Source organism: Coturnix japonica, chromosome 6, assembly GCF_001577835.2.
Source record: "Coturnix japonica isolate 7356 chromosome 6, Coturnix japonica 2.1, whole genome shotgun sequence".
In the NCBI taxonomy this organism is placed as follows: Eukaryota; Metazoa; Chordata; class Aves; order Galliformes; family Phasianidae; genus Coturnix; species Coturnix japonica.
In genome coordinates this window covers 18,798,079-18,824,481 of record NC_029521.1, presented here as the reverse complement: position 1 = coordinate 18,824,481, position 26,403 = coordinate 18,798,079, and the positions used below count along the sequence as shown (strand labels likewise).

The 26,403-nt window shown below is 38.2% G+C and overlaps 1 protein-coding gene across 4 annotated transcripts in view; it reads left to right on the top strand.

Annotated features, from left to right (window-relative positions):
- The window catches only part of ADGRA1 (adhesion G protein-coupled receptor A1), a 241,001-nt gene extending 232,795 nt beyond the window's left edge, over positions 1-8,206 (top strand). For all 4 annotated transcript variants that reach the window (XM_015867228.2, XM_015867230.2, XM_015867231.2 and 1 more), the window contains 2 exons: positions 942-1,037; positions 4,128-8,206. In XM_015867228.2, coding sequence (XP_015722714.1) covers positions 942-1,037; positions 4,128-5,349 — 1,318 coding nt within the window. In that variant the 3' untranslated portion in view covers positions 5,350-8,206. The remainder of the gene's footprint in view (positions 1-941; positions 1,038-4,127) is intronic.
- The last annotated feature ends 18,197 nt before the right edge of the window (positions 8,207-26,403 follow it).

Here is a 26,403-nt window from a genome sequence, read left to right as displayed (position 1 = left end):
GCCTTGAAAAGAAGCAAATTTTGTCTACCAAGAGAAATGCATAGGTTGAAACAGAAAATAACTGGGGATGTTCAGAGAACCGGCTGAGCTTCTAGGTACAGTGAAACATTTCCCTGTTGTCTCTGAGCAGCATGCCTCCCAGCTTTAGTGTCACATGTGCCAGGGACCAGTGCTCTCCACCTCAGAGACCACAGTGGTACAAGTGCTGTGCTCCATGAATAATTCTGTGCCTTGCTTATGTAAATGGAAAATATGATGACGGTATGTAATGCTGCATTTGAAACAGAAATGCAGGATGCCAATTTCAGTGAGACAACTCCTAGGACTTCAGTGTAACCTAACAATGATACACTGGGATGACTGCTGCTGCCAACCCTCCTAATTGCTCTAGATCACTCCTCTGTTCAGAAAATCTTTATTCATTTATTTATTTGCACAGTGGATTGCCCCTTCCCTCTTCTATTTCATTCACTGTATTTCTCTTGGAAAAAGGCTAAACTGTAGATAGATATCTGATTATCTCAATACATATACTTACATTTTTGATAAATTTTAAATACAAATACCCAGATATGTGAGTAAATATTTGTATTGGGAATTTGGTTTTTTTTGTTTGTTTGTTTGTTTTCATTAGACAAGGCATTGTTCTTATGATTGTGTAAGTAACCACACTTTCTAAGGATTTACCAATCAGTTAAGAGATTTTGAAAAGTGGGTCCACTTAAATCTTAAATGTTAAGCTGTTCTTTTGGTTTTGTAAAGTACAGTGCTTATTGCAATGGTGCTTTATTTATGCTTTTCTGGGTTTAGAGATATCTATCTGTAGTGTTTCAGTCAATACTGTATACTCAAAAAGCTTCAGAAAATAATGACTGTTTAAAAAAAACATTATTCAGCTACAAGGCAGGAAAATTAAAATATCACTTCTTATCTCTCAACAGATTTTATCTGATTAGTGGTGGAGTTCCTTTCATTATATGTGGGATTACAGCAGCAACCAATATCAATAATTATGGGATTGAAGGCAATGCACCATAGTAAGTACAAAATATTATCATAAATCTTTTAAGAAAAACATTTTTTTATTCTTCTTATGCTGATAAATGTAACTGACATCATAAAGTATACAGACATGCCACTTGGGATTGTATTTAATATGAAATTTTATGGGTTAATAGCTATGAAAGAAATATCTTAATCTGAGGCTTGCTGCATCACTCCACCAATTTCATTCCATTGTGGTCAATAGAATCACTTCTCATTTATAGAATCGCTTATCATTTATACCTCAATAAGTGAGTGGATATTAAAAAATGACTAAGGGATGGCATATTTAATGGGGACACTAATTAACTTAATGAATTAAAAGTATTTAATTATCTACCTTGAATTGATATTTTCCAGGTAACTTATTTGAAGTAAGTTTTAAATACTTGCTTCAAAAAAGGATATATAAAAAGCCCTTTTTCTTCTCTTGAAAACCAATAATTTTTTATTTGCGCTGTAAGGAAATTTTCCAGTCACAATGTCTTTCGATCACGAGATAGCACTCTCATTTACCAGCATATTAGTGTTTAGTATACCTCCACAAGCTGTTCAGGCATCGTGTTGTTATTAATTCTTGGCATGAAACATGTCATATTAATGAACTGCAATAAGTCTCTCCATAAAATCATGGCAGAAAGTGAAGATAAATACATTCTATGTGAATGATCAACAAGGCAATGACTGATGCACTAATGGCTATATGAGTAAACTGCCAGTGTCTTGTTGCTAGTGCTCTGGTGGATGTTACTCTTGGTTACTTCTTTGAACATCTACTGTAATGCATTTGAAAATAGTTATATTCTGGATGAGAAAAGTGGAAACTGAAACAGAATGCCTTGTAACTGAGTATTTGGCTTCTTAGATTTTATTGGTAATCAAAGTTTAAATTCTGGTAATAAATTAGTGCATACAGTGGCTAACAGTTTCCTCTGCCTGTGACCCAATTCACATTCATTGAGTTATCCAATCACTTATAATCAACAGTATATTAAAAGACTCAGATGATTTGGCACAGATTACAGGGGTTATACTTCTCTAATCATACTAATCATAGCCAATCAATACCTGGTAACAGTCTACTGAAAACAAGGCACAGGTGACAGCTGTCTTTATATTTGGATAAAAAAAAAAACAAACATCAAATTCAACAGCAGCATTGTTTTATGACTTTCTCATTTTTAATAGTATTAGCACAGAAAAAAATGTAGATGCACAAACTCAAACCTTTTTATTTTAAAACAGTTGATTTTTGAAGTGATCCACAGTGGGATTTCACTTGAAATAAGAACACCCCAAGAGACTGTTGCACTGGGGGCATTCCATTTTCCACTTTGCATCAAATATGCAGCATTCAAATGTACTTCAAGTATTCACATAGCTTTGTGCTCTGACCTTATTCAATTAAATATAGGTGGCAACTTACCTATCTTTTCAAAGATGTATTTCTGGAAGCTTTTAATGTGCGTGTCTGACAGCAAAATATGCTCCATGGAGTGTTTCTAAGTTCATTAATAAATGGATGTATGTTTTTGTTTAACGTTCAGTTTTAAAATAAATATATATATTATCATTTACACTGCAGTTTCTTGTACTGAGTACCCATTGGGACTGCATCTTCTTTAGCTGTGAGGTTCATAGCCTGAGAAATAAACTCATTCTGCCATTTTTAGAGTAATAGTAGATGATTCCTGGCTTGACAGGAATGTGATATCAGAAGGTTCCTCGCTACTTTGGAGGGACTGTGACCAATCACCGATGTCTAAATGAATATGAAGTATCTCACAGTGCCACTTTTGGAGCTGGAATGGATCGTGACAGATCACCTCACCTGTCCTTCTGACCCAGTGGAAAATTAACTGTATTCAAACCATTCCTGACAGTTGTTTATCTGCAGTTTTTTAAATGCTCCTATAAGGCATATACCACACTTTATTCCAAGAGCTTGTTATCCTAATTATCCTAGCTAGAAAACTTTTTGAAATATATTTTTTTAATTTTTTTCTGAAGTTTAAGCTCATTGCTTCTTCTTGTAGTCTAGCAGCTCTGGAAAGTAAATTCTCTTTCTAGCAATACATACACAATTTATTATATAAAAACCTAAAAGCAGCCTGTAACAATGGTTAAAAGCTGATCACAAAGAAGTTTAAATGCTAGGCAAGTATTTATTCTTCCTCTACCTCCAACCCAACTTCTCTCAGGGTCCATCTGGGATTTCAACAGCCAGAAGTGTTTTCTTCTACAACTTTTACCTTGTTAGATCACTCACTAGTAGGACAGTTCTGTAAGACTGCAGCTAAATTATGCAGCTGACTGACGCTTATTCAGCCCATACTGGCATGTGAACTACTTTGAACTATTCTGAAACAGTTACGGTTGTATTAGTCGAAGCCTAGAAAATAATAATTTATGCTACGATATGCCAGCAGTGCATCACAAAAAGACCTTAATTTTTTTTAATGGCATTCAAGTTGATATAAATTAACTCCCTGGAATTTCAGAAACTGCTGTGAACCCAGAAATGCCGTGTATCTTTTGGACCTGCTTGCTGTGGAGACTGCAACTAGAACTTTTTTCAGTAGCCTCTTGTTGCTTCAGCTGTTCTCTACTTCAGCATCAAGAAAATTCCTTAAGAACTGTCTTCGAGCTTAAGAATTTGAATCAATGTTAATTGGTACAAACCACTGAAATCTGAAAATTTCTGTTGCTTACATAAATTGTATGAAGTGTGCTTCATTTGCTTTTTATCAAAGTATTAGATCTGACATTTTTAATAGTGGATAAAGGGTTGACATAAATATCTCAGACTTCAGTGTAATTCTAGGTTTTGAAATTTACATCTTTAATATGTTCTGAATTATAGTAAATGTTTTATTCTATTGAAAAATATGAAAGTTGTTGTCATGGTTTAACTGATATTAAAGACATACTTTAGTTCCACAACAAACCTATCCAAACTTCTAAGGTACTGTCACGGCCATATATGACAGCAAGAAAGCTCAGTTTCACTTCAATATGTTGTCTAGCACATCTAACTTGAGCCACAATATGTTCTTGACTCTCTCTCTTTCTGTTGTTTCCAGTTGCTGGATGGCATGGGAGCCTAGTCTTGGTGCTTTTTATGGCCCAATAGCATTCATTGTGCTAGTTACCTGTATTTATTTTCTCTGCACATACATTCAACTGAAGCGCCATCCTGAACGCAAGTATGAATTAAAGGAAAGGACAGAAGATCCGCAGAGAATGCCAAGTACTGAGGTGGGCCACGGTCACATCACAGATGCTGCGCCCATCCCCCAGGCAGCCTGTTCCATGATTTCTTCTTCCTTACTGGAAAATGAGCATTCATTTAAGGCTCAGCTTCGAGCTGCAGCATTTACTTTGTTCCTGTTTACTGCCACCTGGACCTTTGGAGCACTTGCAGTATCTCAAGGTCATTTCTTGGATATGATATTTAGCTGTCTTTATGGAGCCTTCTGTGTGACCTTGGGGCTTTTCATCCTGATCCATCACTGTGCAAAACGAGATGATGTGTGGCATTGCTGGTGGTCCTGTTGTCCATCTAGGAGAAACACCTATTCTGTCCAAGTTAATGTACGCCCAAAGGTCAATGTCAATGGGGACACTCAAATTCATGCACCTTGTCTTCAGGAATCACCATGTCCCAACAAATCAGCTGTGTTTAATCATCCAGCTGCTAGCCACTGCAAACTTACTAACCTCCAAGCGGCTCAAAATCACGTTAACTGCCTTTCTCCTGTGACACCATGTTGTGCAAAAATGCACTGTGACCATCTACTTGATGATGAAGCTCATATTCATGTCCACAACGAAGGAAGCTTCAGACCCAATATGCACATTCATAGATGTCTGAAAAGCAGAACTAAGCCACGTTATTTCAGTCGGCATAGATCTGCAGGTGAAAGAGAATACGCCTACCATATTCCTTCAAGTATTGATGGCAGCATCCACAGTTCACATACAGACAGCCCCCACAGTACACATGACAGCCAGTCGGGTCACCGAAGGGCCTGCTGCTCGAAAAGCGATCCATATCCTACTGTCAACCAGCCCGAAAGTAGTGATGCAAGTACTGTCATATATAGTTGTACTAAAATGCCAGAAAGTGACACTGTGCACCATCCAGCTCATTTTGAAATGCATCCACGGACACAGTCATTGCCGTTTAATACAACAAATCATAACGGAATTCTCAAGGGAAATGTGCACGAAGCCATGATATACAGCTCAGATAGTACAGGAAATATCAAAACTGGCCCTTGGAAAAATGAAACTACTGTGTAGTTCATGGGCCACCATAATGTCTTTTCTCCACCTAAACCATGGTTACCTTTTATTTGAAAGTAAATAAGATGATATAGTTGTGTAGTTCATCTGCAAATTGTACAGCCTTTCCATCTTTATTCCCATTTTCATAATGAGAGTATAAAAAGAGAGATAGCGAGTTTTAAAAGTGAATTTATTTTTAAAAGAAAGTTATAAAAATACTCTGAAAGATAATTAGAAGATAAAGTGTAGACAACTGAATAAGAGAGGCAATATCCTTTTGTTGCACAGAACATTTATTTAGAAATACATTGTTGTCATTCATTATTCTCACTTTTGTTCTGTAGTAATTTCAGACAACTTTTATAAGCATATCAGCATCTTAAACTTTTACTTATTTATTTTTGTAGAAGAATATTATTACTGTGCCATGGATTTTAATCAGAAGTGACTATGGTAGAAATGATAAACAGGATTTTATAAAATTACAGCTTTTTAGAAGTACAAAAGTGATACTGCCTCTAATGATCTTCTGTAGCATATGGCCTGTAAAGTCGTGTAATGTACAGTCTCTGTTATGTCCTTTTTCTTGTTGGAGAGAAGTGCTAGGTAATGTCTCTGTTACATCTATGGTGCTGTATTGGTTGTATTTTGCATGACATATGTCAGGATATACCATTTGCTGTTTTATAGTGTTACATGTGTTTAAAAAAAGAACCAAAAAAAAAGTGTTGTATAAGGCTGTGAAAAACCCTGTTGATATTAATCTAGAGCATTATAAATCTACAGGAAAAAAAAAAAAGAAAAAAACAAAAAAACACATCACTGCACTAGTTTAAGTGGCACAATCCTTCATATAAGGTTATATGATAGCTTTGATAAGGGTCCACTCTAATGTCTTTACAGAGCATGCACTACTCATAGTATGTGACACTGTGCGGTGTAATAGCAATCGTCTCAACAAGTTTTACACTCCTTTGTAAAGTATGCCTTTTGAACAAATCTGTAAGCTGTTCCACAGTAACCCTTCCACATCTGTTAAGGTAGAGCAGTTTTATCATTAACTCTTTGAGGACTACAGTTATTTTCTTAAAAATAGCTTATTCTAATTCAGAGACTGTAAATATGATGTTGTCTATTTAGTTACATGCTAAATGTAGTCCAGAGTTGCCAGGAAAGAGAAGGTTCAATCATACGCCAGAACCACACCTTATTAATTTCATCTCTTGCTTTCTAAAAATCCGTTTCCTCTACTAGCAAATTTCAAATTATCTTCATTCTTTAATGCAAATTTGACCTTCAGTGAACTTCTTTATGTTCATGATTTCTGCTTAACTGTAGGGCACCCCAGGGTCAGTAACATTCTCTATTAACAAGGCTTAACAAGGCTTCCTATTACAGGGAATTTTTTTCATGTTTCCATGAACATCTGGACACAAAGCATCAACTCACAGTTCAGAACTACGTCCTTATTTGAAATAAAATGGGTTTTTTCATATAGGAATGGTGCAGAATAATAATGGACCACACGAAGTGAATAGGAACATAGAGCTGAGAGAGAAATGTCTGCAGTGAAAAGTGAGCAGTGCACCCATAAATAAGAGAAAAAGCACAATTCTGTATGGCCACAAGAGAAAGTTTGCTCTCATGTCTTAACACAGGCTTACGTAATTGTCACATTGCTGCAGAGAGGAAATAGAAAAATTCCTAGAAAGGTCATCAGTCTGTGATTCTCTGTGCATATTTTGCAGAAATCTTCACGTACTTCCACCTATTTGTTGGGTTTTTTTTGTTGTTATTTTAAATTCAGAGGAGTTTATTAGTCTCTACCTTTTATTTTTATTTCTTTTTTTTTAGTATGTAGGAATGCATTTCCTAATAGTGTACATAAAGATGACAATGATAATTGTTATAATGTTCTAAAAACATGTAAGTCAGATGAATGTGTTCTGCAGTGTTGCAGGTGGGAATTAGTACTCAAAGGGTTAATGCTCAGTATCTGAGTGCAAGAAATCTTGTTTTTCTGTATTTTTGTAAATTTGAAATATATATTGTAAACTCCAGCAGTGCAATGTATCCATCTCAGATTGTGTATTTTTAAAAGGTGACCAAGAAGAATGCACTAGGTGGTTGTCTAGTTTTAAGCCAATAGACAATAGATTCATGACTGCTTCTTTAGCTAATACAAAACAAAACAACAACAACAACAAAAAAGAAATGCCTGAGCTTTATTATGTATATGCTGTATATGCTTGGACTGTCTCTAAACTCAAATACAGTATTTTTCTTTGTTTGCATAATGAAATATTTTCTGTTCAGTAATTATTTTCTTTTCATCTTACTTTTACTCATTTCACATTGACAGTGAGCCCTAAGCAAGCATAGACATAATGTGAAATACCACTTCTCTGTGTCTCAGCACTATGTATATGTATATTCTGTACTAGCAAAATCCTAGGAGGTCTGTAGACCATTATGCAAAATGTTCCACACACACACACACAGCCAAGTGACATACTCACTCTGCAAGAACCCACTCAGTGAGCTCCTCTATTCAGCTTGTGTTTTAATCACCTCTGTTATTTCGTCTGAGAGGCTTGTTCAGTCATCATAATGGCTTACAAAAGAGTAAATAGGTGCTGCTTTCCACAGAATATCTTGTGTGATAAAACTCTCTGGAATTCGAACGTAAAATATTAAAACACTTTTCTTATGTGTTAAAAAATTAATTCAGTGACTATTTCTGGGCTAATTTGGAAGAAATGTGTTATGCAATAATCTGTTTGCATATTATTTTTTCAGAAAATATTCAGTATAACTACGGAGTAGGAGAACATGATATTAAATAAATATAAAAATGTTTTGTAACATCAAATTTGACCAAAATGCTTTTTGTGCTTTTGATTTTTTTTTTTTTTTTTTTTTTTTTTTTTCCTTACGATAAAGGAGATAATTTCAATGCTTTGGGAGTCTGCCTTTGTTTTATTGTGTGGTTTTGGTCCATTGCAGTCAGTGAGCCATCACTACTTTACCTGATTTTCTTTCCTATAAAGTCAATGAAAAAACAGGACTTTAAGAGATATATTGTCCTGGTAAATTCCTTCTGGACATAAGCATGTAATGTGCTTCAATATCAGCACTAGTTTTGCTAATTCATTTATGACATAAAAATGACTGAACAGACTTTTACCATTCACTTTCTGTCTGACATTAAACAGGAGAAATTTCATCCACAAAAAGATAATTTCTGGAGAACAATGCAACCAACAGAAATGTGAAGTCATTATTACAGAACCATGAGGATAAAAATAGGCCCTGGTGCTGTATGCAGTGTTCTTCTCTGGGTATAGAAATGACCAAGTTTGAGATCTTCAACCTGACTCCATTTTAAATCACAGAGACTGCACACAAGAGAAACTCATACCCAGCCTCATTAAAAGAAATTATTTTAAGTCAGCTTACCTACAATGTCTGGTTTGCTGGAATGAGAGTGAAAGAGCAAAACAGATTTTGTGATCAGAAAAGCCTGAGTTAAGCTCTGTCACAAAGCTGCTTTAGGTTCACTGCATGCAGTAACCAGGCCGGTAACCTTTTTAACATAGCATCTTTGTTATATGGAAACACAAGGAAGGAAGGAGGGTGTGATTCTGTCTGTGAAGGAGATCACCCACAATCTGAGCTTTTTTTGCCTTTGCCAAGGAACATCAGGCCTATAAAGGCATGAGCAGCTCAGCAGCTTTGCAGAAATGTAGAAGTCCTGTAGCAGCATCCTCTAGTTCACAGAGGAACTGTACGTGGCAGCTGGATCAATCAGGATCCATCAGGCTGACTGGCTTTAGTTAAGCAATTTGTTAGTGGCAACTTGGTGCTCTAGGCATTTCTTAGCCACTTAGTTAACTGCTAAGAAGGGAGCTTTTGGTTTGGATTTCCTTCTGCTTCACTGAAAATTTAGAGCTTGGTTGGACATTTTTTAATTAGAAATTTAATTGCTAAGAAGAAAACTTACGCTACTGATCACTATGACTACAGAAATCTTCCTTTTTTATTCCCTTATTACTAGTTTTGCCAAAGTGCAAGTTAATATGTAGTTACTTACCTGACCAGTCTATTATTTGGATTTTCAGAAGCCAAACAAGCATCAAATCAAGGATGGTGTTACAGGGCTCAGTTTTCTCTGCGAGGATGGTTGAAATCTGGTTTGTAAGCTCTAGAGCAGTTCATCCTCAGATATCATGCCTTAGGGTTGTGCAGCTGGTTGTGCCTGAGAGGTAATGTTTTTTTTGTAAACATGGTGTCTGTGTACCCCATAGGTACTTCTGTCTCTTTGCATCTTGATCTGTTTGAGCTCTGTGTTGCCTTGCAGTCTGAACAGCAAAATGACTGACTGTTCCCATCAGTCTGTCACTCGGCTCCAGCTGTTCCCTGAAGCTGCAGTGAACTATTGAGCAAGATTGTCCAGTGAGGTCAGTGTTTTCATTTATTCCTTTATTCATTTCACATTGTACTCAGCAACACCTGAGGAAGGCAGCAAGAGGTGCTTATTGTAGGTTTAAGAGAGAAATTTGGGAGAAGAGAAAGCAATGAAATCTGGTGGGGTTTAATCATGATCCGTATTCTTCTCATAGGACTTCTTTTTGTTAGCCTATTTGTTGCTGAGCTGTGAGCACTCACAGTCATTTATTCCTCAATTCTTTCCATTGTAAGTCTTTGTTCTCATTAGAACATAGCTGAAAGTTAGTTGTGTAGCTTGTTTTATACTCTCAGCAGTCACTGCCCTTAGAGTAGTTTAGAGAGTTCAGCTGCCCAAAGGATGTAATGTTTTCAGCAATGAGGCTTCAGGAAAGTGCATTTGTCCACAGCATCTCCTTCTGGTGGTATTTGAATGGTTCTGTCTGCAGGGTTAAGGTATTTGAAAACCTTGTGAAGGATGGCTTTTATAAGGGCACAGATTGCTCTTTCTAGATAGTAAGCAGTTGATAATTCTAGCTGCCAGAAATATCTCAGTATACTATCACACTTTCTTCAGATTCATGTGCCATGAGTGGGGCTATGTTCACTGATCACACTTTGCTACAAATTATAGGAATGCTGAATCACTTGGAGGATCTGACTTATAAATGATTGGCTTCAGCTGGAATTAGAATGAAAGGCAGGGAGCCTTGATTCTCTTATCTTCTGCCAAGCTCTCCAGTTTACCTTCCCTTGGAGACACCAAGATAGTAGTATTGGAAGAGGAAAACTGAAGAGATTGAGCTTCTAGCAGTGGGGCTGAGTTGAATGAAACAAGCTAACTAGTAGGAGAGAAACTGGCATGAGCTGGGAACTGCAACAAGCTGGCTTAAGGACCGGTTTACAGCTGGAAGGGAAAGGAGGCTCACTGTGTTGATAAAAGGAAGTGGGAGGTAAGAAAGAAACCGTGACCAAATTAATAATGGGAGAGTGTGGTGAAACAACAGTGTCCATCCTTGTTTCCAAGCTGGATATGTAAGTTAATCTTTGTGATTTCTCTATAGCCGGTAAACATCTGAAAACCCATTAGCAAATTGCCTATTCTCTTATAGTGTTGATCCTCATAATAAATGACAGCATATTAGTGCTGTCAGCTATTCCATTAGCATAAGTGTCAGAAATCTCTGTAATGGATCACAGATGCTCACAGCTGTTGATTAACCAGATAGTGCTTCATGTGCCACATTATAGAATTTCTTTGTCTTTAATGGGCTCTTTCAAAATCCAGGCACTATCACAAAAAAAAGTCAACAGTACTGGTGAGGCTTAAAGTCAGACCAAGCAAATTGAGAATGTGATAGAATTAAGGCTGTTTTTGGAACTTTCACTGGCAGCTTGGCTCTGTCTTTTGATTTTGTTTTTAACCTTTTGAGCACACTCTGCTTCCTAAAACCTTGGCTCTGGCTGTCCTTGGCCTTCTTTTCCAAACCCAGATTTTCAACCCTTCCCTGTGCTGAGCACTAGAAACAAGGTAGCTGGGAAGACTTCTTTCCTTTGAGCTTATTCTGTTTTGGGGCTCTTTTCAAAAGGATTTGAGGAGGTGTAGGACGCCAACAGCTCATGCGGATGTAAAGGCTGCCTGCAAATGTCATCTTCCCCTGCAGCAGAGCTGTATCTGGAAATCTTCCTACTAGAATAGATAGCAGAGGCTGCTAAGAAGGGTACCCTTGTATGGTTCTCTGTGCTGCATGTTGTGCTAACTCTAGGAAGTAAGAGGTGGATATGCTTTAATTTTGGGCACCATACAACAGCCTCCCCAAGCCAACACCTGGCTAACAGAAGAGAAAGAGCTTCAGCACAGAAATATGCACCAAAGGTGTGAGCTCCAGGAAGGTCCTCTCCCTCCAAGCATTTGTGCCCCACTGCTGACCTCAAGTCCACTGCCCAAACCAGCAGCTGAGAAGCACTGGGTGCCATAATATGGGATGATGTAAAGATGCCTTATCAGCATGGAGGAATGGTTTCTGTATCTTGTGTAAAACCTACAGAAGCTTTACCAACACTTATACAGGGGGAGGAAAAAAGCAGGGTGGGGAGAGTTAAGTTACCAGTTAATCTCTACTGGGATAGTAAGGGGACTATTTTAAGAGCAGCAAGAGCTAAACAAACCCCCAGCCATTCTCAGTACAGAAGCCTTAATTCCAGCATTATAACAATGTTGTATTCCACCTGACAGCACAGCGCAGGCAACGTGACATACAGTCAAGGACTATAGTACATGGAAAGTAACTGCACTTCACCCACAATGCTCTTCCCCTGGGTAAAAATAAGCTGTACACAGTTCTGCTGTAGAAATATTTTCTGAATTCTCTGATGCACAGGTGGACTGGTTTAGATTAAGGATCTGTTTGGTTTGGATGTGTAACCAAAATGTTTTTGTAATATTTAGAAACAGAAAGATGCATTTTTATTATTATTATTTCTTGACACAAAAAGCTAATCATCAGTATTACACTGAGATGTTATTTTTCTTCAGTGTTTTTCTAATACAGAGCTGGAGAGCTGCATAGCAGAGCACTGCAACAACAGTGAAAAGTAACCATGGAAAATGGAAAAAATCCCCTTGCTATCAGTGGTTCAGAGCTTTACCTGTAAGGGGCCAATTCCAGATCGTGCATCTGCTTCATTAGCCCGTTCATCTCCTCAGTGTGCTATTAAGGTTCATCTTTCTTAACAAAGCTGGAGAGATCAGAATATGCCAATCAAATTCATTGTGGCTTGAACAGTCTCTGGTATAAGTGGCTTATGTAGTTCATTGTAGACTGTTGCAGGGAAACTGCTGATAGAGACAAAACATACAGGCTGTGATTTCAAAGGCCTTGGAGCTGTAGGATGCGAAATCTTTAGCAGAAGTCATTTTACTTAGACAAAGTAAAAGTAAAATATCTTATGTAGGATATAAGGAGGCTTGAATTTAAATTGGTGAAATGATGAAAGAGACCAACAAAGCAGCATTTTGAACAGCTCAGCACAGGCTATCCCTCCCCGTGTAACCACTGCTAGAGGATGTTTGATTTATGCAGTCTTTAGTCAAACTTTTTTCACTTTAGTTAGGCATAGAGTTGAAATCAGTCTCCATGGGCCCTACACTGAAAGTATAGCAAACAGAAAGGCACAGCATACTGTTCAGAATCCAATCTAAAAATTGGTGAACTGCAAACCTAATTAAATGTGGACTCTCTGTTGTAGGAAGGGACCACATGTCCTGGCATGCATCTATACTGCCAAGGGCCTGGGGGAAATATGGGTGGCAGTGAAAGGGAAATGGGGCCCAGAGGGGAGGAGGGTGTTGTGATAGACTATCAAATGAGCGCAAGTGGCAGCAGAAATGCTGTGGCCACAAGCCTGAGGTGAGTAAAGCAGTGTGTTGAGATGGGGAGGTAAGCCTGCTCCTGTTATTTTATTAATTCCAAGAAAACATCAAAAGATCAAAGTTTGGGCAGTAGCTCCGAAGGTGAGCTGAAAACTGGAAATATGCTTCAAGCTGAAAGTGTACAATATGTTCAGGTTTTGGGGAAAAAACTCATTTGGTTACTGCCCACAGGTACCTATATGGATAGAAACTGCCAGACAGAAGATTCTTTAACAGAGCAGGAAGGTACTCGGACATCAGTGTCCAACCTTCTTGCTTTCCTGGGTGAAGAAAGAGGAATGCTCTTGGGCTGCATACACGTAAGTTGCTCAGTGTTGTTCAATGGAAGTCACTGCAAATCTTAGTGAGTTCTTGAGGTGTTCATCAGAGATTTTTGATGAAATTTTACTCTTCCTTTACTTCTTCTTTGACATTTGTTCACAAAAGTGTGTACTGGCAAAAAGCAATGACATGAATAAGGCATGGTTGTGAAGCAAGGAATATTATTCTCTGGTAAGAGAGGGCTTATGAAAGTCTGGTAAAGAGACATGATCAGATTTTTGAGTTGAATATCTGATTGCAACTCTATACATTCCATTTGAAAATTTGCAGGTCATGTATTTATATCAACTGAAAATGGTGTTGCAAACATAAATTGATGATTTTATTTTTGTAATCTTGAGACCTCTTCTCAAATTCCTGGCCCCCGTGCCCAATGCTTCTTTTCACTTCTCCTACTCTCCATTGTCAGACTTCGGTTCGTGTACTCAGTCACGTTGCTGTTATCCCTTTAACTTTTTTGTGTCCTTCTGGAAAGGCAGCACAGGTTCAGTGCTGACCTCAGCTTACCTGACAGCCTCAGGTCCTGTGCTCTCAGGGCGGTGTCACAGCTGCCATTTGAAATGCTCTTCGCTGTCTTTTCCCCTTTCCTCCTAGATATGGGTTTGTCCTGGGAGATAATTAAGCAGAATTCCCCACACCCCCTCCATTCCTCTAAACGATGCAGCATGCTGGGTGCTTGGATGTGATTGCCCATGTCCTTTCTCAGGTACCTTGTGTAACTGCAGTCCCAGACATCCATCCACAGTTTCCTCTGCTTTATTCTTCCTCTCTGAAAGTGTTCCTGCTGTAAAGCTTGGTTATAGATATTATTTGCTGTGGAACATCCTTACATCAGAAGGGTTGTTCTGATTACAGACCTGTGGCAAAGTGTTTGGTCACTGTTCTTTCTCACAGTAATTATGTTATTTTCCTAGTAACTAATTTGGGGTGAATACTGAAACACAGGCACTGCAGCTGACTTAGAAATGTCCTCTGCTGACATTCCCCAAAACACCAGTGTTATGCAGATCAAAATAAAAACATTATTTCTCTTTGTTACTTTAAGGTAATAGCCTGAGTTCTTCCTTTTCCACTGCTGTGCTGTCCCTGAAGCTCCTTGCTATTTCTTGGTTCTTATTTTCTCTCTCACACGTTCCTCTCTGCAGCTCTGAGACAGCATCCAGATGGTCTGCTCCTGACTGAACCCTTTCTGGAAGGAGCTCCGCTCCTGTCACTCACAGGAGGAGGATGCTGGTCTGACAGCGGCTGCAGAGCAGAGAGCTTTTCCCTTTCCCTAGCAGCTTGGATAGAGATACACTGGAAAGAGAGGGAAAGATTTCTGTGTGTTAAGCATATAAGTGTGTAATTTATGTTTGTGTGGAGTTGCATATGGACATATAAACAAACTGTGGAGAACATTAGGCATCAATGTACTGTTAGTTGCCTCCCCCTTCCCTGCTTTGAGCAAGCAGCCTGTGTTTTCAGATGATGTTTTCTAACCTGAAGCGCTACCAGTATTTGCAGGATTTCCTACTGGTTTTAAATGGAACCTAGAATTTTCTAAATGTGACAGGTATTGAGGCTCTGCAGCAAAGGAACCAACTATGTGTAACTGCCTCAGAAGCTTTTCCAGTGCCTGGGCAGGTGCTCTCACTGTAAATACCTTCCCCAGAGGTATGGGAAATTCAGAAGTTCATCTGTGAGAAGGAAAAAGTTCCTAATGGTGATATTTCAGTCCCAATTTTGCACAGGCTGGACAAGATTAGACCTAATTTGCTATATATACTCCTGATGAATGTTAGGAACTTTAAATTCCTTTTAGCGAATTCCTTTTCTATGGAGAGTTCTTGATTTATAAGCAAAACCTACTACTATGCAGTATTTCTAAAGAACTGAAGACATACACTTCAAATTTAAATTACTTGTGATGCACGTAGTCTAAAAATGGAAATGCCCCTGCAAATCATATGATGCTGATGATTTCTCCAGTGAAGAGTTAAGTGAGTCAGTCTATCTGGTCTTAACAATTAGGGGCAGAAATCATTAATAATTTAATTCAATTATAACCACTCCTTTGACTATGGCTGGTGTAGTAAATTGCAAATATGAAATGCTCATGCAGTAATTGTTCTGAAGATCATTCAGGACAAATAAGACTGAAAAAGATGTTAAATCTCTTAAAGGACTTAATCATTTTTAAGTCATACATTAATTAAGGTGTTTATTAATCCTTGCAAATTGAATTCTTTATTCAGAATAAGTGCTATAATTTTCTCAAGTAAGTGCAGCGTTTCTAACACATAAGAGAGGTTGAATTGCTCAATGTTAACTTTAGAATTGTCTATAATAACTTGAGGGATGCTGACAATTAACTCGCTCAACAACTCCTCTATGCCTCCAGCAAGTTTTGTGCAAGCTTCCCTGCCTAAAAGTCTTGTTGCTGGCCTAGTTTATTTGGGTCATTTACCAGTCATTGTCTGCTGCTTCATTTCTTGCTGACCCTAATTTATCCATCCGGAATTAAAACAGGATGTAGAGAATTGATTCTGTGGCTGTGGGTGCATGCCAACCATCGCAGCAGTTGAAGCACTTTAGTATTCGTTGTGTGGCTTCTCTGGGGGATGCTCACAAACATAAGGGCTGGGGGTCTGGTAACCTGCTGCTTGATGTCCCCACTTTGAGGGTAGGAGGAGGACTTTGCAGGCGTTGCAAATTCACAGCTCTCCCTGAAATATCTCCGTGAGTCAGGTCTCTGGCTATCATCTGACTTCTGTGCTTGCTTAAAAAAAACACAAAACACAACACATTTAGAAAGCATGAAAGTCAGGCTGCCAGTTCATGATTTTGTTCTGTAGCTCCTGAGTACATCTCAGTTGTTGTCTTCGTATTCCACTCTCCTGGGACACCTGTATAAAACTCATACTGAGTGCTTCATCCTCAAGCAGAAAATAACCCAGTGGTTATTGAAAAAGAAGTGATTTTGATCCATGTCACATTTTTCTAGGAAACAAATTTAACTGAGCTGAAAAGTAATGTTTTCAGGTATGTGAAACACTGAAAACAGACTGTAAAAGATGTGTGACAGAAATTATGTCTTTTAGATGAACAGTGCAAGAAAAGCACTGGGTTTTTTCAGGCTTTTCAATCCTTGCAGATCCCTTCTACCTAAAACTATACATTGCCTTCTGTGCTGCAGTGCCCAGGGAAAAACATGAATCCTGCCTCTTCAGCAGAAATGCAGTGATCTCACTGCAGCCATCCCAGTGCAAAGCCATGGTTCTGCAACAGCGTCTGCAGAGCTGCCTGGAAGAGCACAGTCACAGGAAAATGAGAGTGTCTTCCACATATGGCTGTAGGCTTGGCTTTGCTTTGCTTCCCCCCTCCTTTTCTTGTTGGCCACGCAGACTGTGAGAACTGTCACTGCAGCAGATGGAGCATATTTAAATTGCATGAGAACTAAAATATTGGGTAAGAGAATGTGAATCATTTTAATGTTGTGCTGTGGTATAAGAGTTATCGTTCACTCTGTCACTGCTCCATGTTATGGACAAGACTCTCAGCTCCAGCTGTAACCAAGGAGCACAGAGTATTGGCAGCTGAGGGCATTTTAATTTTGTACCCTACGTGGCTGTTATCTTCTCCCACACCACATTTTCTATGGGTTATCTGAAAGTTTTTCACAGTGTTTAAATAGAACAGCAGGGTGACTCTGACCCCAGCAGGATCATAGAATTATTATGATCAGAAAAGGCCTCTAAGATCATCTAGTCCAACTATCCATCCACCACCAATATTGCCCCCTAAAACATGTACCTGAGTACCACATCTTCATGTTTCTTGAACACCTCCAGGGACAGTGACTCCACCATCTCCCTGGGGAACCTGTACTAGTACCCAAATGCTCTTTCAGATAAAAAGTTTTTCCTGAATGGATGGATTGCATCTGATGGGTGTTGTTCCTTCACTGCTGCAAGTACGGGTGGATGGGCTGACTGTGCATGGCCAAGTACTGCCACTGTCATGGAAGGTATGAGTAGAAGGTAACTGTGAATAGTAATTACCTCCATTTGGTTGACTTTCCTGTTTATTCTGCTGGCTGAAAAAGACCTCAAGAGGGAAAAAAAAGAAGAACACTTAAGCACTGAAGTCTGCTCAAGCCAGTGGACATTTCCTAAACATCCAGGTGCTGATGGTTTGATGTTAGTAGTTCCATTGTTCACATCACCTTTTTAAACTGCTGCTCAGAGGGAGCAGTCCTGTGTCTGTGCAATTCAGGTGCCAAATAAGAAACTGAAGTTTAAGTCTTGATTGTGGCTGTTAGAGTCCCTTCCAAATGCAGTAAGTTGTTGGACTGAAGTAATTTACCTTTGCAGGCTGTTGGAAATAAGATACATAGAATTTTTCTGAATGCTATCTGAAATAGCTCTTCTTAGCTACCAAGTGCATTTATTGCACCTGCGATTACTGAAGTAATTGACAAGGTCCATTTTTCCCACATTAGACCAAAAATGAAACATTTATTTTGACACACTGGGCTACTGCCATCTGTGCTCTAGCATCAAAACATTTTTCTAATGTTCTATTTCAGCTGTTCCAGTTGGCCTCCAAAGAGCTTAAAATCTGGCAAAAAATAGCACCAATGTTTAACTGTGCACAGAAGGTATTATTTATATGTCAGTAGCACATTGTTCGCTTTCTAGGTCTTTAACAGCTGTATATAATGACATGATCCTTTACACATGCTAGTTTTCATGGAATATGTCACATGGATATTAAGTACAAAGCTGGGGGTCAGCAAATCATTTTGTATTTTCCTCGTGTATATAAATATGGTACACATTCCCTGAGTGGAAACCGAGTGAAAGCCAGATAGCATGTTATTTTATTGAAAGTATTGATGCACTTTTCTGGCATTTGCAGGAAAAAAAATATATTTCTGTTAATCTGAGTCTATTTGTCAAAGCCTGGTTTCAGAGTTCCATTTAAATCTTTTTGTAGATATATAGTATATAATACCAGCAATACTATCCCCACAGGCAAGAACCAGGGCTTGGCTCTCATGACCTAATTTTGAGAGAGACAATAAGATTATTGCATTGAGGTGCAGCTGATATGGGCGCCCAAGGGCACCCCTAAGCTTGAGCACAGCTTCTGTGATGGAAGGTCACCTCACTTCTGTGTCTGTAAGCTGTGAGACAAACAGAAAAGTCAGGAGGGCAGAAAGCCCCACAGAAACATGTATTTTCAAAAGAGATCAGTCCTGTACTGCAAAGTTCTCCTGAATAAATTGATTGTAATTTTTATTATAAAATGATTCTGGATGTGAGACTTTTATTCCTAAATTCTAAAGTTAATTGTAGCATTAAGTAAAGAAATACACAATTATTTGAGCTAACCATTAGAAGATTGTTAGGAGCTTGTGGCTCTGGGCAGCCTGGTCTAGTAATTGGTGACCCTGCCCAGAGCAGGGGAGTTGAAACTAAATGATCTTTGAGGTCTTGAAGTCCTTTTCAACCGAGGCCATTCTATGATTCTATGATGCTTCATGTGAGAAGTAATGGCAAAGTGGAAGTAATATAACACACCAAAGATTTATCATATTTTCCTTTTCCCCTCAAATGCAGATAAACTCTTCTAGTTCCTAAGCAGCACATTCCAGATGCTGCTTGCTATGACTTCTGCCATAAAGCTAAGAATGCATGTCAATCTGTAGACACATTGCTTGGAAGCCGCAGAAAAAAAATGTCTTCAGGCAGATTTTTAAGCAAAATGAACACATCATTCTCCAGATAAATTGTGAAAGTTTATCCTCTGTAGTTGATGCTGAAATCGAAAACATTACAGAAGTAAATGTCTTTTGATTCAAGCTCATCTTGTTCCATTTGGACAACAGCTTGAGGGGGAAAAGATGATTTGCAGCAATTTCTGAGAAACCCAGAAACTATATCTTCCATTAACTGCTGCCCTATGCAAGCCAGCAAGAGCTCAGTACCCTCTTACTCTCAATGCCCAATGGACCAGCATCTATTTGCAGTTAAAAGAAAAAATATTCAAAGAAAATTGTAAACTCCTCAAAAATAACAAAGAGGATAAATTCTCCATTTTTAAACACTATTATTTTGTACAATATTGGATTTGTATGATTCTGTGTTGAGGTTTGGGTTAAAATAGCAGCACTTAGAATCAAAGTAAGGATGCATGGTTTAGCTGGAATATAATAGCCATAGCTGTAAAAGCCATAACAGACTCAGGAGCCTCAGTTTTGGAGTGCAATCTGAAATCAAACTTTATTTCACTTCCTATTCTTATATCTTGTCACGGTTATAACTGGTATGTACATCTCTGTAGTTGTGTAGCACGTGTGACCTTTCTTTTCCCCACAGTATCATTCAGGCATCTTGGGGTTAACGTAAGTGAACAAAGAAGGCTATTTCTGAGATTGCTGGAGTGTTCACTTTGATCATCCATAGATGAATCAGCATGTTGTCATCTCTGTAGGTCTAGACGTAAGACAGGTGTAATATCCAGCCCCACGCAAGTCACAGCAGCAATGAAGGCCCTTTATCTGAGCAGTGTGAGAGCACATTCAGTCAGAAATCAGATGCAGGCTCAGAAGCAGTCAAGCAAGATCAGCTCAGCTAAAGCTCTGGGGAAGAAAAGAAAATTCTGGCCTGAAATTCTGTGAAATATAAATAACAAGACCAGTTTGTGTTGCATAAGCATATGCTGAATGATGCGGAAGAAATAATAACCTATAAAACCAGGAGTCTCTATTTCCCCAAAGGTAAAGCCACTCATTGCAGTTTAAGCCTTTTCTTGTCCCATTCTGCTCTGTCTGCAATCACCATCTTCGCTGATAAATACTCATTGCATCACTGTCATCACAGAAAGGTTCGTGGGCACTCTCATGTATTTATTTAGTCAGTAGCTTCAGTGTTTTCCTTTTTCAGTAAACCTCATCTGACTTTACAAATGCAAAAGCTAAAGGCTCACTCAGGATTGTTGGGCAATGCAAATTTTACAGACGAGGTTTGGTATTATCTGAAACTTATTTGTGAATGCTTTTTTTCAAGTCCTGCAGGGTAGTTGGTGCACATTAAATGAAATTCCACAGAAACCTGTGGACTTAGCAAGCCTTTCCTTAAAGATTTTTCAGTAGAAAATGATATTTAACAGCTCCAGTTGTAATGGAGTTCCCCGCAGTGCTGGTTGACCTACAACCAATGGTCAGATTAATATCTCAAGGGCAGAATTTTCTTCGGTGGAAGCATGGTATTTCAACAGCTTGGATAAAATGCAAGATAGCGGGATAATGCATGGAGAAAAAGCTCACTTTATTTTAAAATAAATCATTGCAGTAAGTAGGATACTAAAATAATTCCTAACTTGAAAAATTTGCTATAGTGCATGTTAGAAGATGTGGGAAAAAAATGGGACGATCAAGCTATACAGAGTAAGGATAGCAATCTGTTTTGCTCATCAAAGGCTTACACTGAAGTATAACTCTTGCCCTGACTCTGTGAAAAGTCCTCATGTGTCTCCATCTTAAGCCATTTAAATTCAATGTATTAAACCATATTTGCAAGTTATGAAATCTTTTTGTATTTGAACAGTTCACTACATCTGTAAGCACCACTCTGTTTATGATTATAATACATTAAAACAATTGATGGCCCAACAAAGCAATGTTGGCAGGTGCAAACTGCCCATCCAGAGATCCATGTGATGCTATCTGCCCAAATTGGGCCACACCAGTATAGGACACCTAAAATATATATACAGTGAGAGGGAGACTGACGAGTAAATTATAGTCCACGTGAATATTTTTAAATTTATCATAAAAATAGACAGAAATGAGAGCATATCTGGAGAGCAACCAATGGCAAATAACCCAGCACACACACAAGCATAATTAACAGGATTCAAGAAGCAGTAATGATCATTCTTTTAACACAGCATCAGTCTGCCTAAAGAGGTGAACACATCAATAAAACGCAGCATGAAATTTTTAAAAATCTTTGACTAGTTTGGCTTTGGGGATCTTGTCAGATTATTAACTTTACTTTAACCTAATTTTAATTTTGTTTAATGTGATTTCTTTTCCATGAAGCTCTTTGAAGGAATGTTGTTTATGCAAATAAACTACAAGGAAAATTGGTTTTATAACTAAATGACAGTTGACAGACTAGACTGTAATAGCCAATTGGGAACTTCTAAAGCATGATTTGTTTACTCAGTAGTACAAATTGCATGGCTCTGATTATTAGGGACAGTAAATATCTTAATAGTGGATATTTTAATTAACAGTCCTACGGCTGGATCTCAGTCCCTGCTAAGATTGTTTTGTGCTGCTCCAGTGGCAGCAAAAATAGCCTCAATCCTTATTTCAGTACTTGCCCTATTTAATAGTTCAGAGGAGCTGGGATAATGAAGGTCAGATTTGTCCCATTCATTTCCTACCAAAACAATGCTTCTTGCTTGACTGTTTGCACAAAGAATAAATCCTTCAGTTTTTATCCTCGCTGTCAGCTATAACTTTTCTTTTTGCCTTCATCTGACTCCATAGTTCTTTCATTCTGCCTAGGATGCAAGTCCTTTTTGAAATCTCTCTTCTCCCAAATCTTAAATTCTACTCCAGTGTCAGCTCTTTGGATTTTTTTTATTTTTTTTTTTTATTTTTAGAATTTTTGCTTCATTTGAATGTCAAGGTATTTCTGTCAGACAAACCAAACTAAAACCCTATAGCCACATCTCTAAGTAATATAGCAACTTTCTTATATTTTCACATGTAGAAATATGGATGCTGTGTAGGGAGAAAGCTATCGCACTCTTGCTATTTTCCTGCAAATGCAAGATTTTGCCTGCTGACAATTTTAAGTAGCATAATATGAAATTGTGCAGCACAGTTTCTGCAATAGACATTGGCCTTCATGCTAAGCTCCACTTCTATGCTGTACCATCATTCTATTATTCCTGAATCAATTAAATTAGTTAACAAGTAGCTAAAGAGACATAAGCACCACATATTGTCAGTGGCTTGGCGTAACACTCAGAAATGATGTCACGGAATTATCTAGACCAATCTATGTCCATGACGGGACAGTGCATCTGTGGGCCCCCCTCCCAGCCCCAAAAAACAGGAAAAGGAAAAGAGGTAGGGAGCTGGGCTCAAGGAAACAACCAGAGCAGCAGCAACAATCTAAGGAGGAATACAAGATACCACAATATAATTCAATCTAATTAAAATTGAGGCTAATAAATCAATTAAAATAAAAGAGAGAGAGAGTTTTCTGAAGACCAAGGAACCTACTTAGAAACTGAAGGCACACAGCTTGGAAGCACACCCACACCCACTGCCAGGCAGTGAGAGAGGGAGAATCACTTCTGTGACGTATTTCCCTCTCTGACAGTGAGGTCCTCAGGGATGTGCAGTTCTTCTCTGCGCTCCACATGATGTTATGATGTGGAATACCAATAGCAAAAATTACAACAGCATGACAAATTAATATTCCAGGTATTTTCCAAGTGTGGGAATTGTGGCTGAGGAAGAGCTGTCACTTAGCACATATAATCAATTTAATTTCTGTACCAAAATACAGCTTTTTTAAGCAACCTATAGTTGCTTGTTGCTTGAAGAAAAGTTGAGAAATACTCAGCTGTCTGGTTCTTCCTTTGTTCTAACATACATCAACCCTAAACCACAACTTCTATGCAGCAGAGGATAAAGGGAGATGGATTCCAGCAACTTGGAATGCCTCATCAGGTGAATTAGGCAGGGACAGCGAGGGGTCAGCTACCAGCACCCTCCTCATGAGTAGCTTAGGAACAATTAAAGAGCTTAGAAACAACCAATCTTAAATTTCCAGATATACTCTTCTTTCTGTCCTTTCTCTCATTGGGACGGGACTGGATATTTGCTTTCTGATCCATTTTATTCCATTTCTGGCTGCTCTGCATGCCCCAGACAATGATGCAGAAGGTCAGTGATGGTAATGCAAGGAGTCATTTGAGAAATCTGAAGAGAGGACAGAAAGCTAATGACAACTACTAGGTGAGCAACGCCACAAACAAACTATCCCTGGCTTAGCAATGAAATCATATGGGGTGGCAGAGAAATAATAGCAATGTTAGAGTAGGAATGAAAATCATCTGGACAACAAAAGAGGAAGCTGAATTATGGTGCAGGATGTCAAGTCAGCTATAATTAGGGTAATCCAGTTGAGGTAGAATAATAATGATAGGGTGCAACATAAATAGGAAGAGTACACATTGTTCAGGAAAGCTAGAAGCAAAAGGCAGAGTAGTGAGAGAGTATTACACATTCATAATGTGCTAAGCTTAAAAAAAGAAAAAAAAGGATAACACGGTAAAATGGATAAGTTTGAGTAAAAAAAAAACAATTTAAAGAAGGATCATAGAAATGTTTGGATAATGTTGGATGTCTGTTTTAGTCCCCTAGAGTTTAATTCCTGCTGGATAAAGATCTCCATAATGTTATTAGAAAGAGAAATATTAGCGCTAGGGGAGATTTGCTGCATTTGTGAGGAATTTTGACCTTCTAGAAGCAGGTTTTAAACAAAAAACTAATAATAATGGCAGAAATTAGGAATTGCTGGATATGGTAAGTAACAGATTTTTCTCTGAACAAAGGAGATAAAGCAAAGCCATGTGTCTAAGAAATTAGGCAGCAGTTATGCATTTTGAGTTAAATATTTGAAAACATCACGTCCCTGGGATGTCTGTGAGTCATTGCTGAAGCAAAAAAAGTAAAAAAAGTAAAAACTGTGCTCAGTCATATCAGGTGAGCTAATAAAATATCAGGCACTAATTAAAATCTATCTGCAATACAACATGCCATTCTGGTTATCTGTATTAAATAAATGTAAGAAGAAAAAAACAAAAACACAAACACATTCTGATAGCTTGTTTAATGTAAGAGCTGTTTTATTATTTGAGCTGAAGAGTACAGATGGACAAATATGCAAAACCACTTGAAGGCAGAAGAAAGTTTGATTAAAAAATGATCTTGGCTTGGTTAGACAAAATAAATCAAGGCTGGAGGGGGTAGTAACACAAGGGAAAGAGAAGAGTTATTGCAGCATAAATGATAACGTTGGCACAAAACCAACTGGACCGATACCAGTACAAGTAAAGGATAAAAGATTCTTAATCACTAGAAGATTTAATTTCTCAGCAATATTCTCTATACAGACACACCGAGACAAAGACGCAGAACACAGTAAAGGTGTAAAACTGCTATTCCATAATTAAGGTGGTCACTTAGGTGACCTTGGCATCCAGGAGAAACGAGGCGAATTTGATTCTTGGCACTGACTAACAATTGAGCTATTTTATCCCAGTATTTTACATACTTTTATAGGAAAACATGATTTCCAATTTGGATGTGAAGTATACATTTTTGTATTCCCTGATCCTGCATATCTTGTCAGCAATTTGGGTTGTGGCTGCACTGTGTTACAATATATGTGCTTACAGTAACTAAGTTTTGGCCAAAAAAATTTGGAAATAGTTCTGAATGCATTTAGAAGAAAAATGGAAAATCATGAAAAATTATTTGAATAAAAATAGAATTTCCCAAATGAAATGGTCTTTCATCTATATGGTGTTACTATGGAGACATGATATCTTATTGAGAGCAAAAAAGAATATTTGGTTAGATGGATGCATACTCCCATTGTCATATAATAAGAGGAAGTTAAAATGGTTATACTTATTGCTGTAATGTTTCTAAGGAAATAAGCGTAAGAGAACACTATTACTTAATTGCTGTTGTTTCCATTTGAAGCTTGATAAATGGGAGATGAACAGAAGTAATTCTTACTGCTTTTGGACTTAGTACTTCTATCTGCAGATTCAAATGGATGTCTCTGAATCACTTTGTCAAGTTAGTAAAATACCGGTTCTCCTAGAAGTAGACATCAGTATTTTCCATTGAAAGCTGAATTACTCTGGCACAATTATCTGGAAGCATGCAAAAACTGGAAATGAAACGTCCATGTATAAGAATGTATAACAGTCTTAACATGAAGAGCAAGAGCCATCAAAACTTGAAAATCCATGAAGCATCCTCGCACTTGTCACATAACAATACAATACAAAAAATAACTTGCACCATGAGAAGGTCTACAAAACTATTGCCTTTTTAAAATCATGTTAAACCTTAATGACCTGTCTGTTGGAGACCTGCTTGCAGAAGATGTTATGTTGCAAATGTATAATGTGATAGAGTAAAACATCAGTGCTATTCACTCAAGCTATTACTAGAGACAGTGAAAACAATTTGAGCACCAGAACAACCAGTCAGCTGTTTCCCAGCACTCAGCTGGTCTTGTCTTATCCAAATGCAAATTCTTTGTTATGTAAGGCAACCTAGCTTATTCTGTCTTCACTAAAAATGATCCCATGTTGTTAATACCAGATGTTTCCATGCAGAGCTCAGGAATGACGGATGGCCTTGGAACATGCTACAGCTCATCACCCCAGTAGCACTCCTGAAACTCCTCAACACTTCTAATCCAGCAATCATATTACTGTTGAAGCTTGGAGCTAAATGCATCAGCTTGAGCTGCCTGGGCTCTCTCAGCATCAACTTGCAGAAGGGAAGCACTTAGGCACATTAGGAAAGCTTCAGAAATAAGTTGCTAAGTTGATAGATAGACAGAAGCTATGCCCCCTTAGAGAGCTACCTGCAAATTGTCAATTAAAACTGCTAACCCACAGCTGAAACTACTTTGCTGCATACTTCTGCTGATGCATTAAGTGGAGTCAGAACATGTGACCTTAAGGTTGTACCTCAGTGGCTTATAAAACCTTGGCTGGGTGTTCCTTTGGCTTGCATTGAAGCAGAAGAAGTAGTTTTGTAATATGTG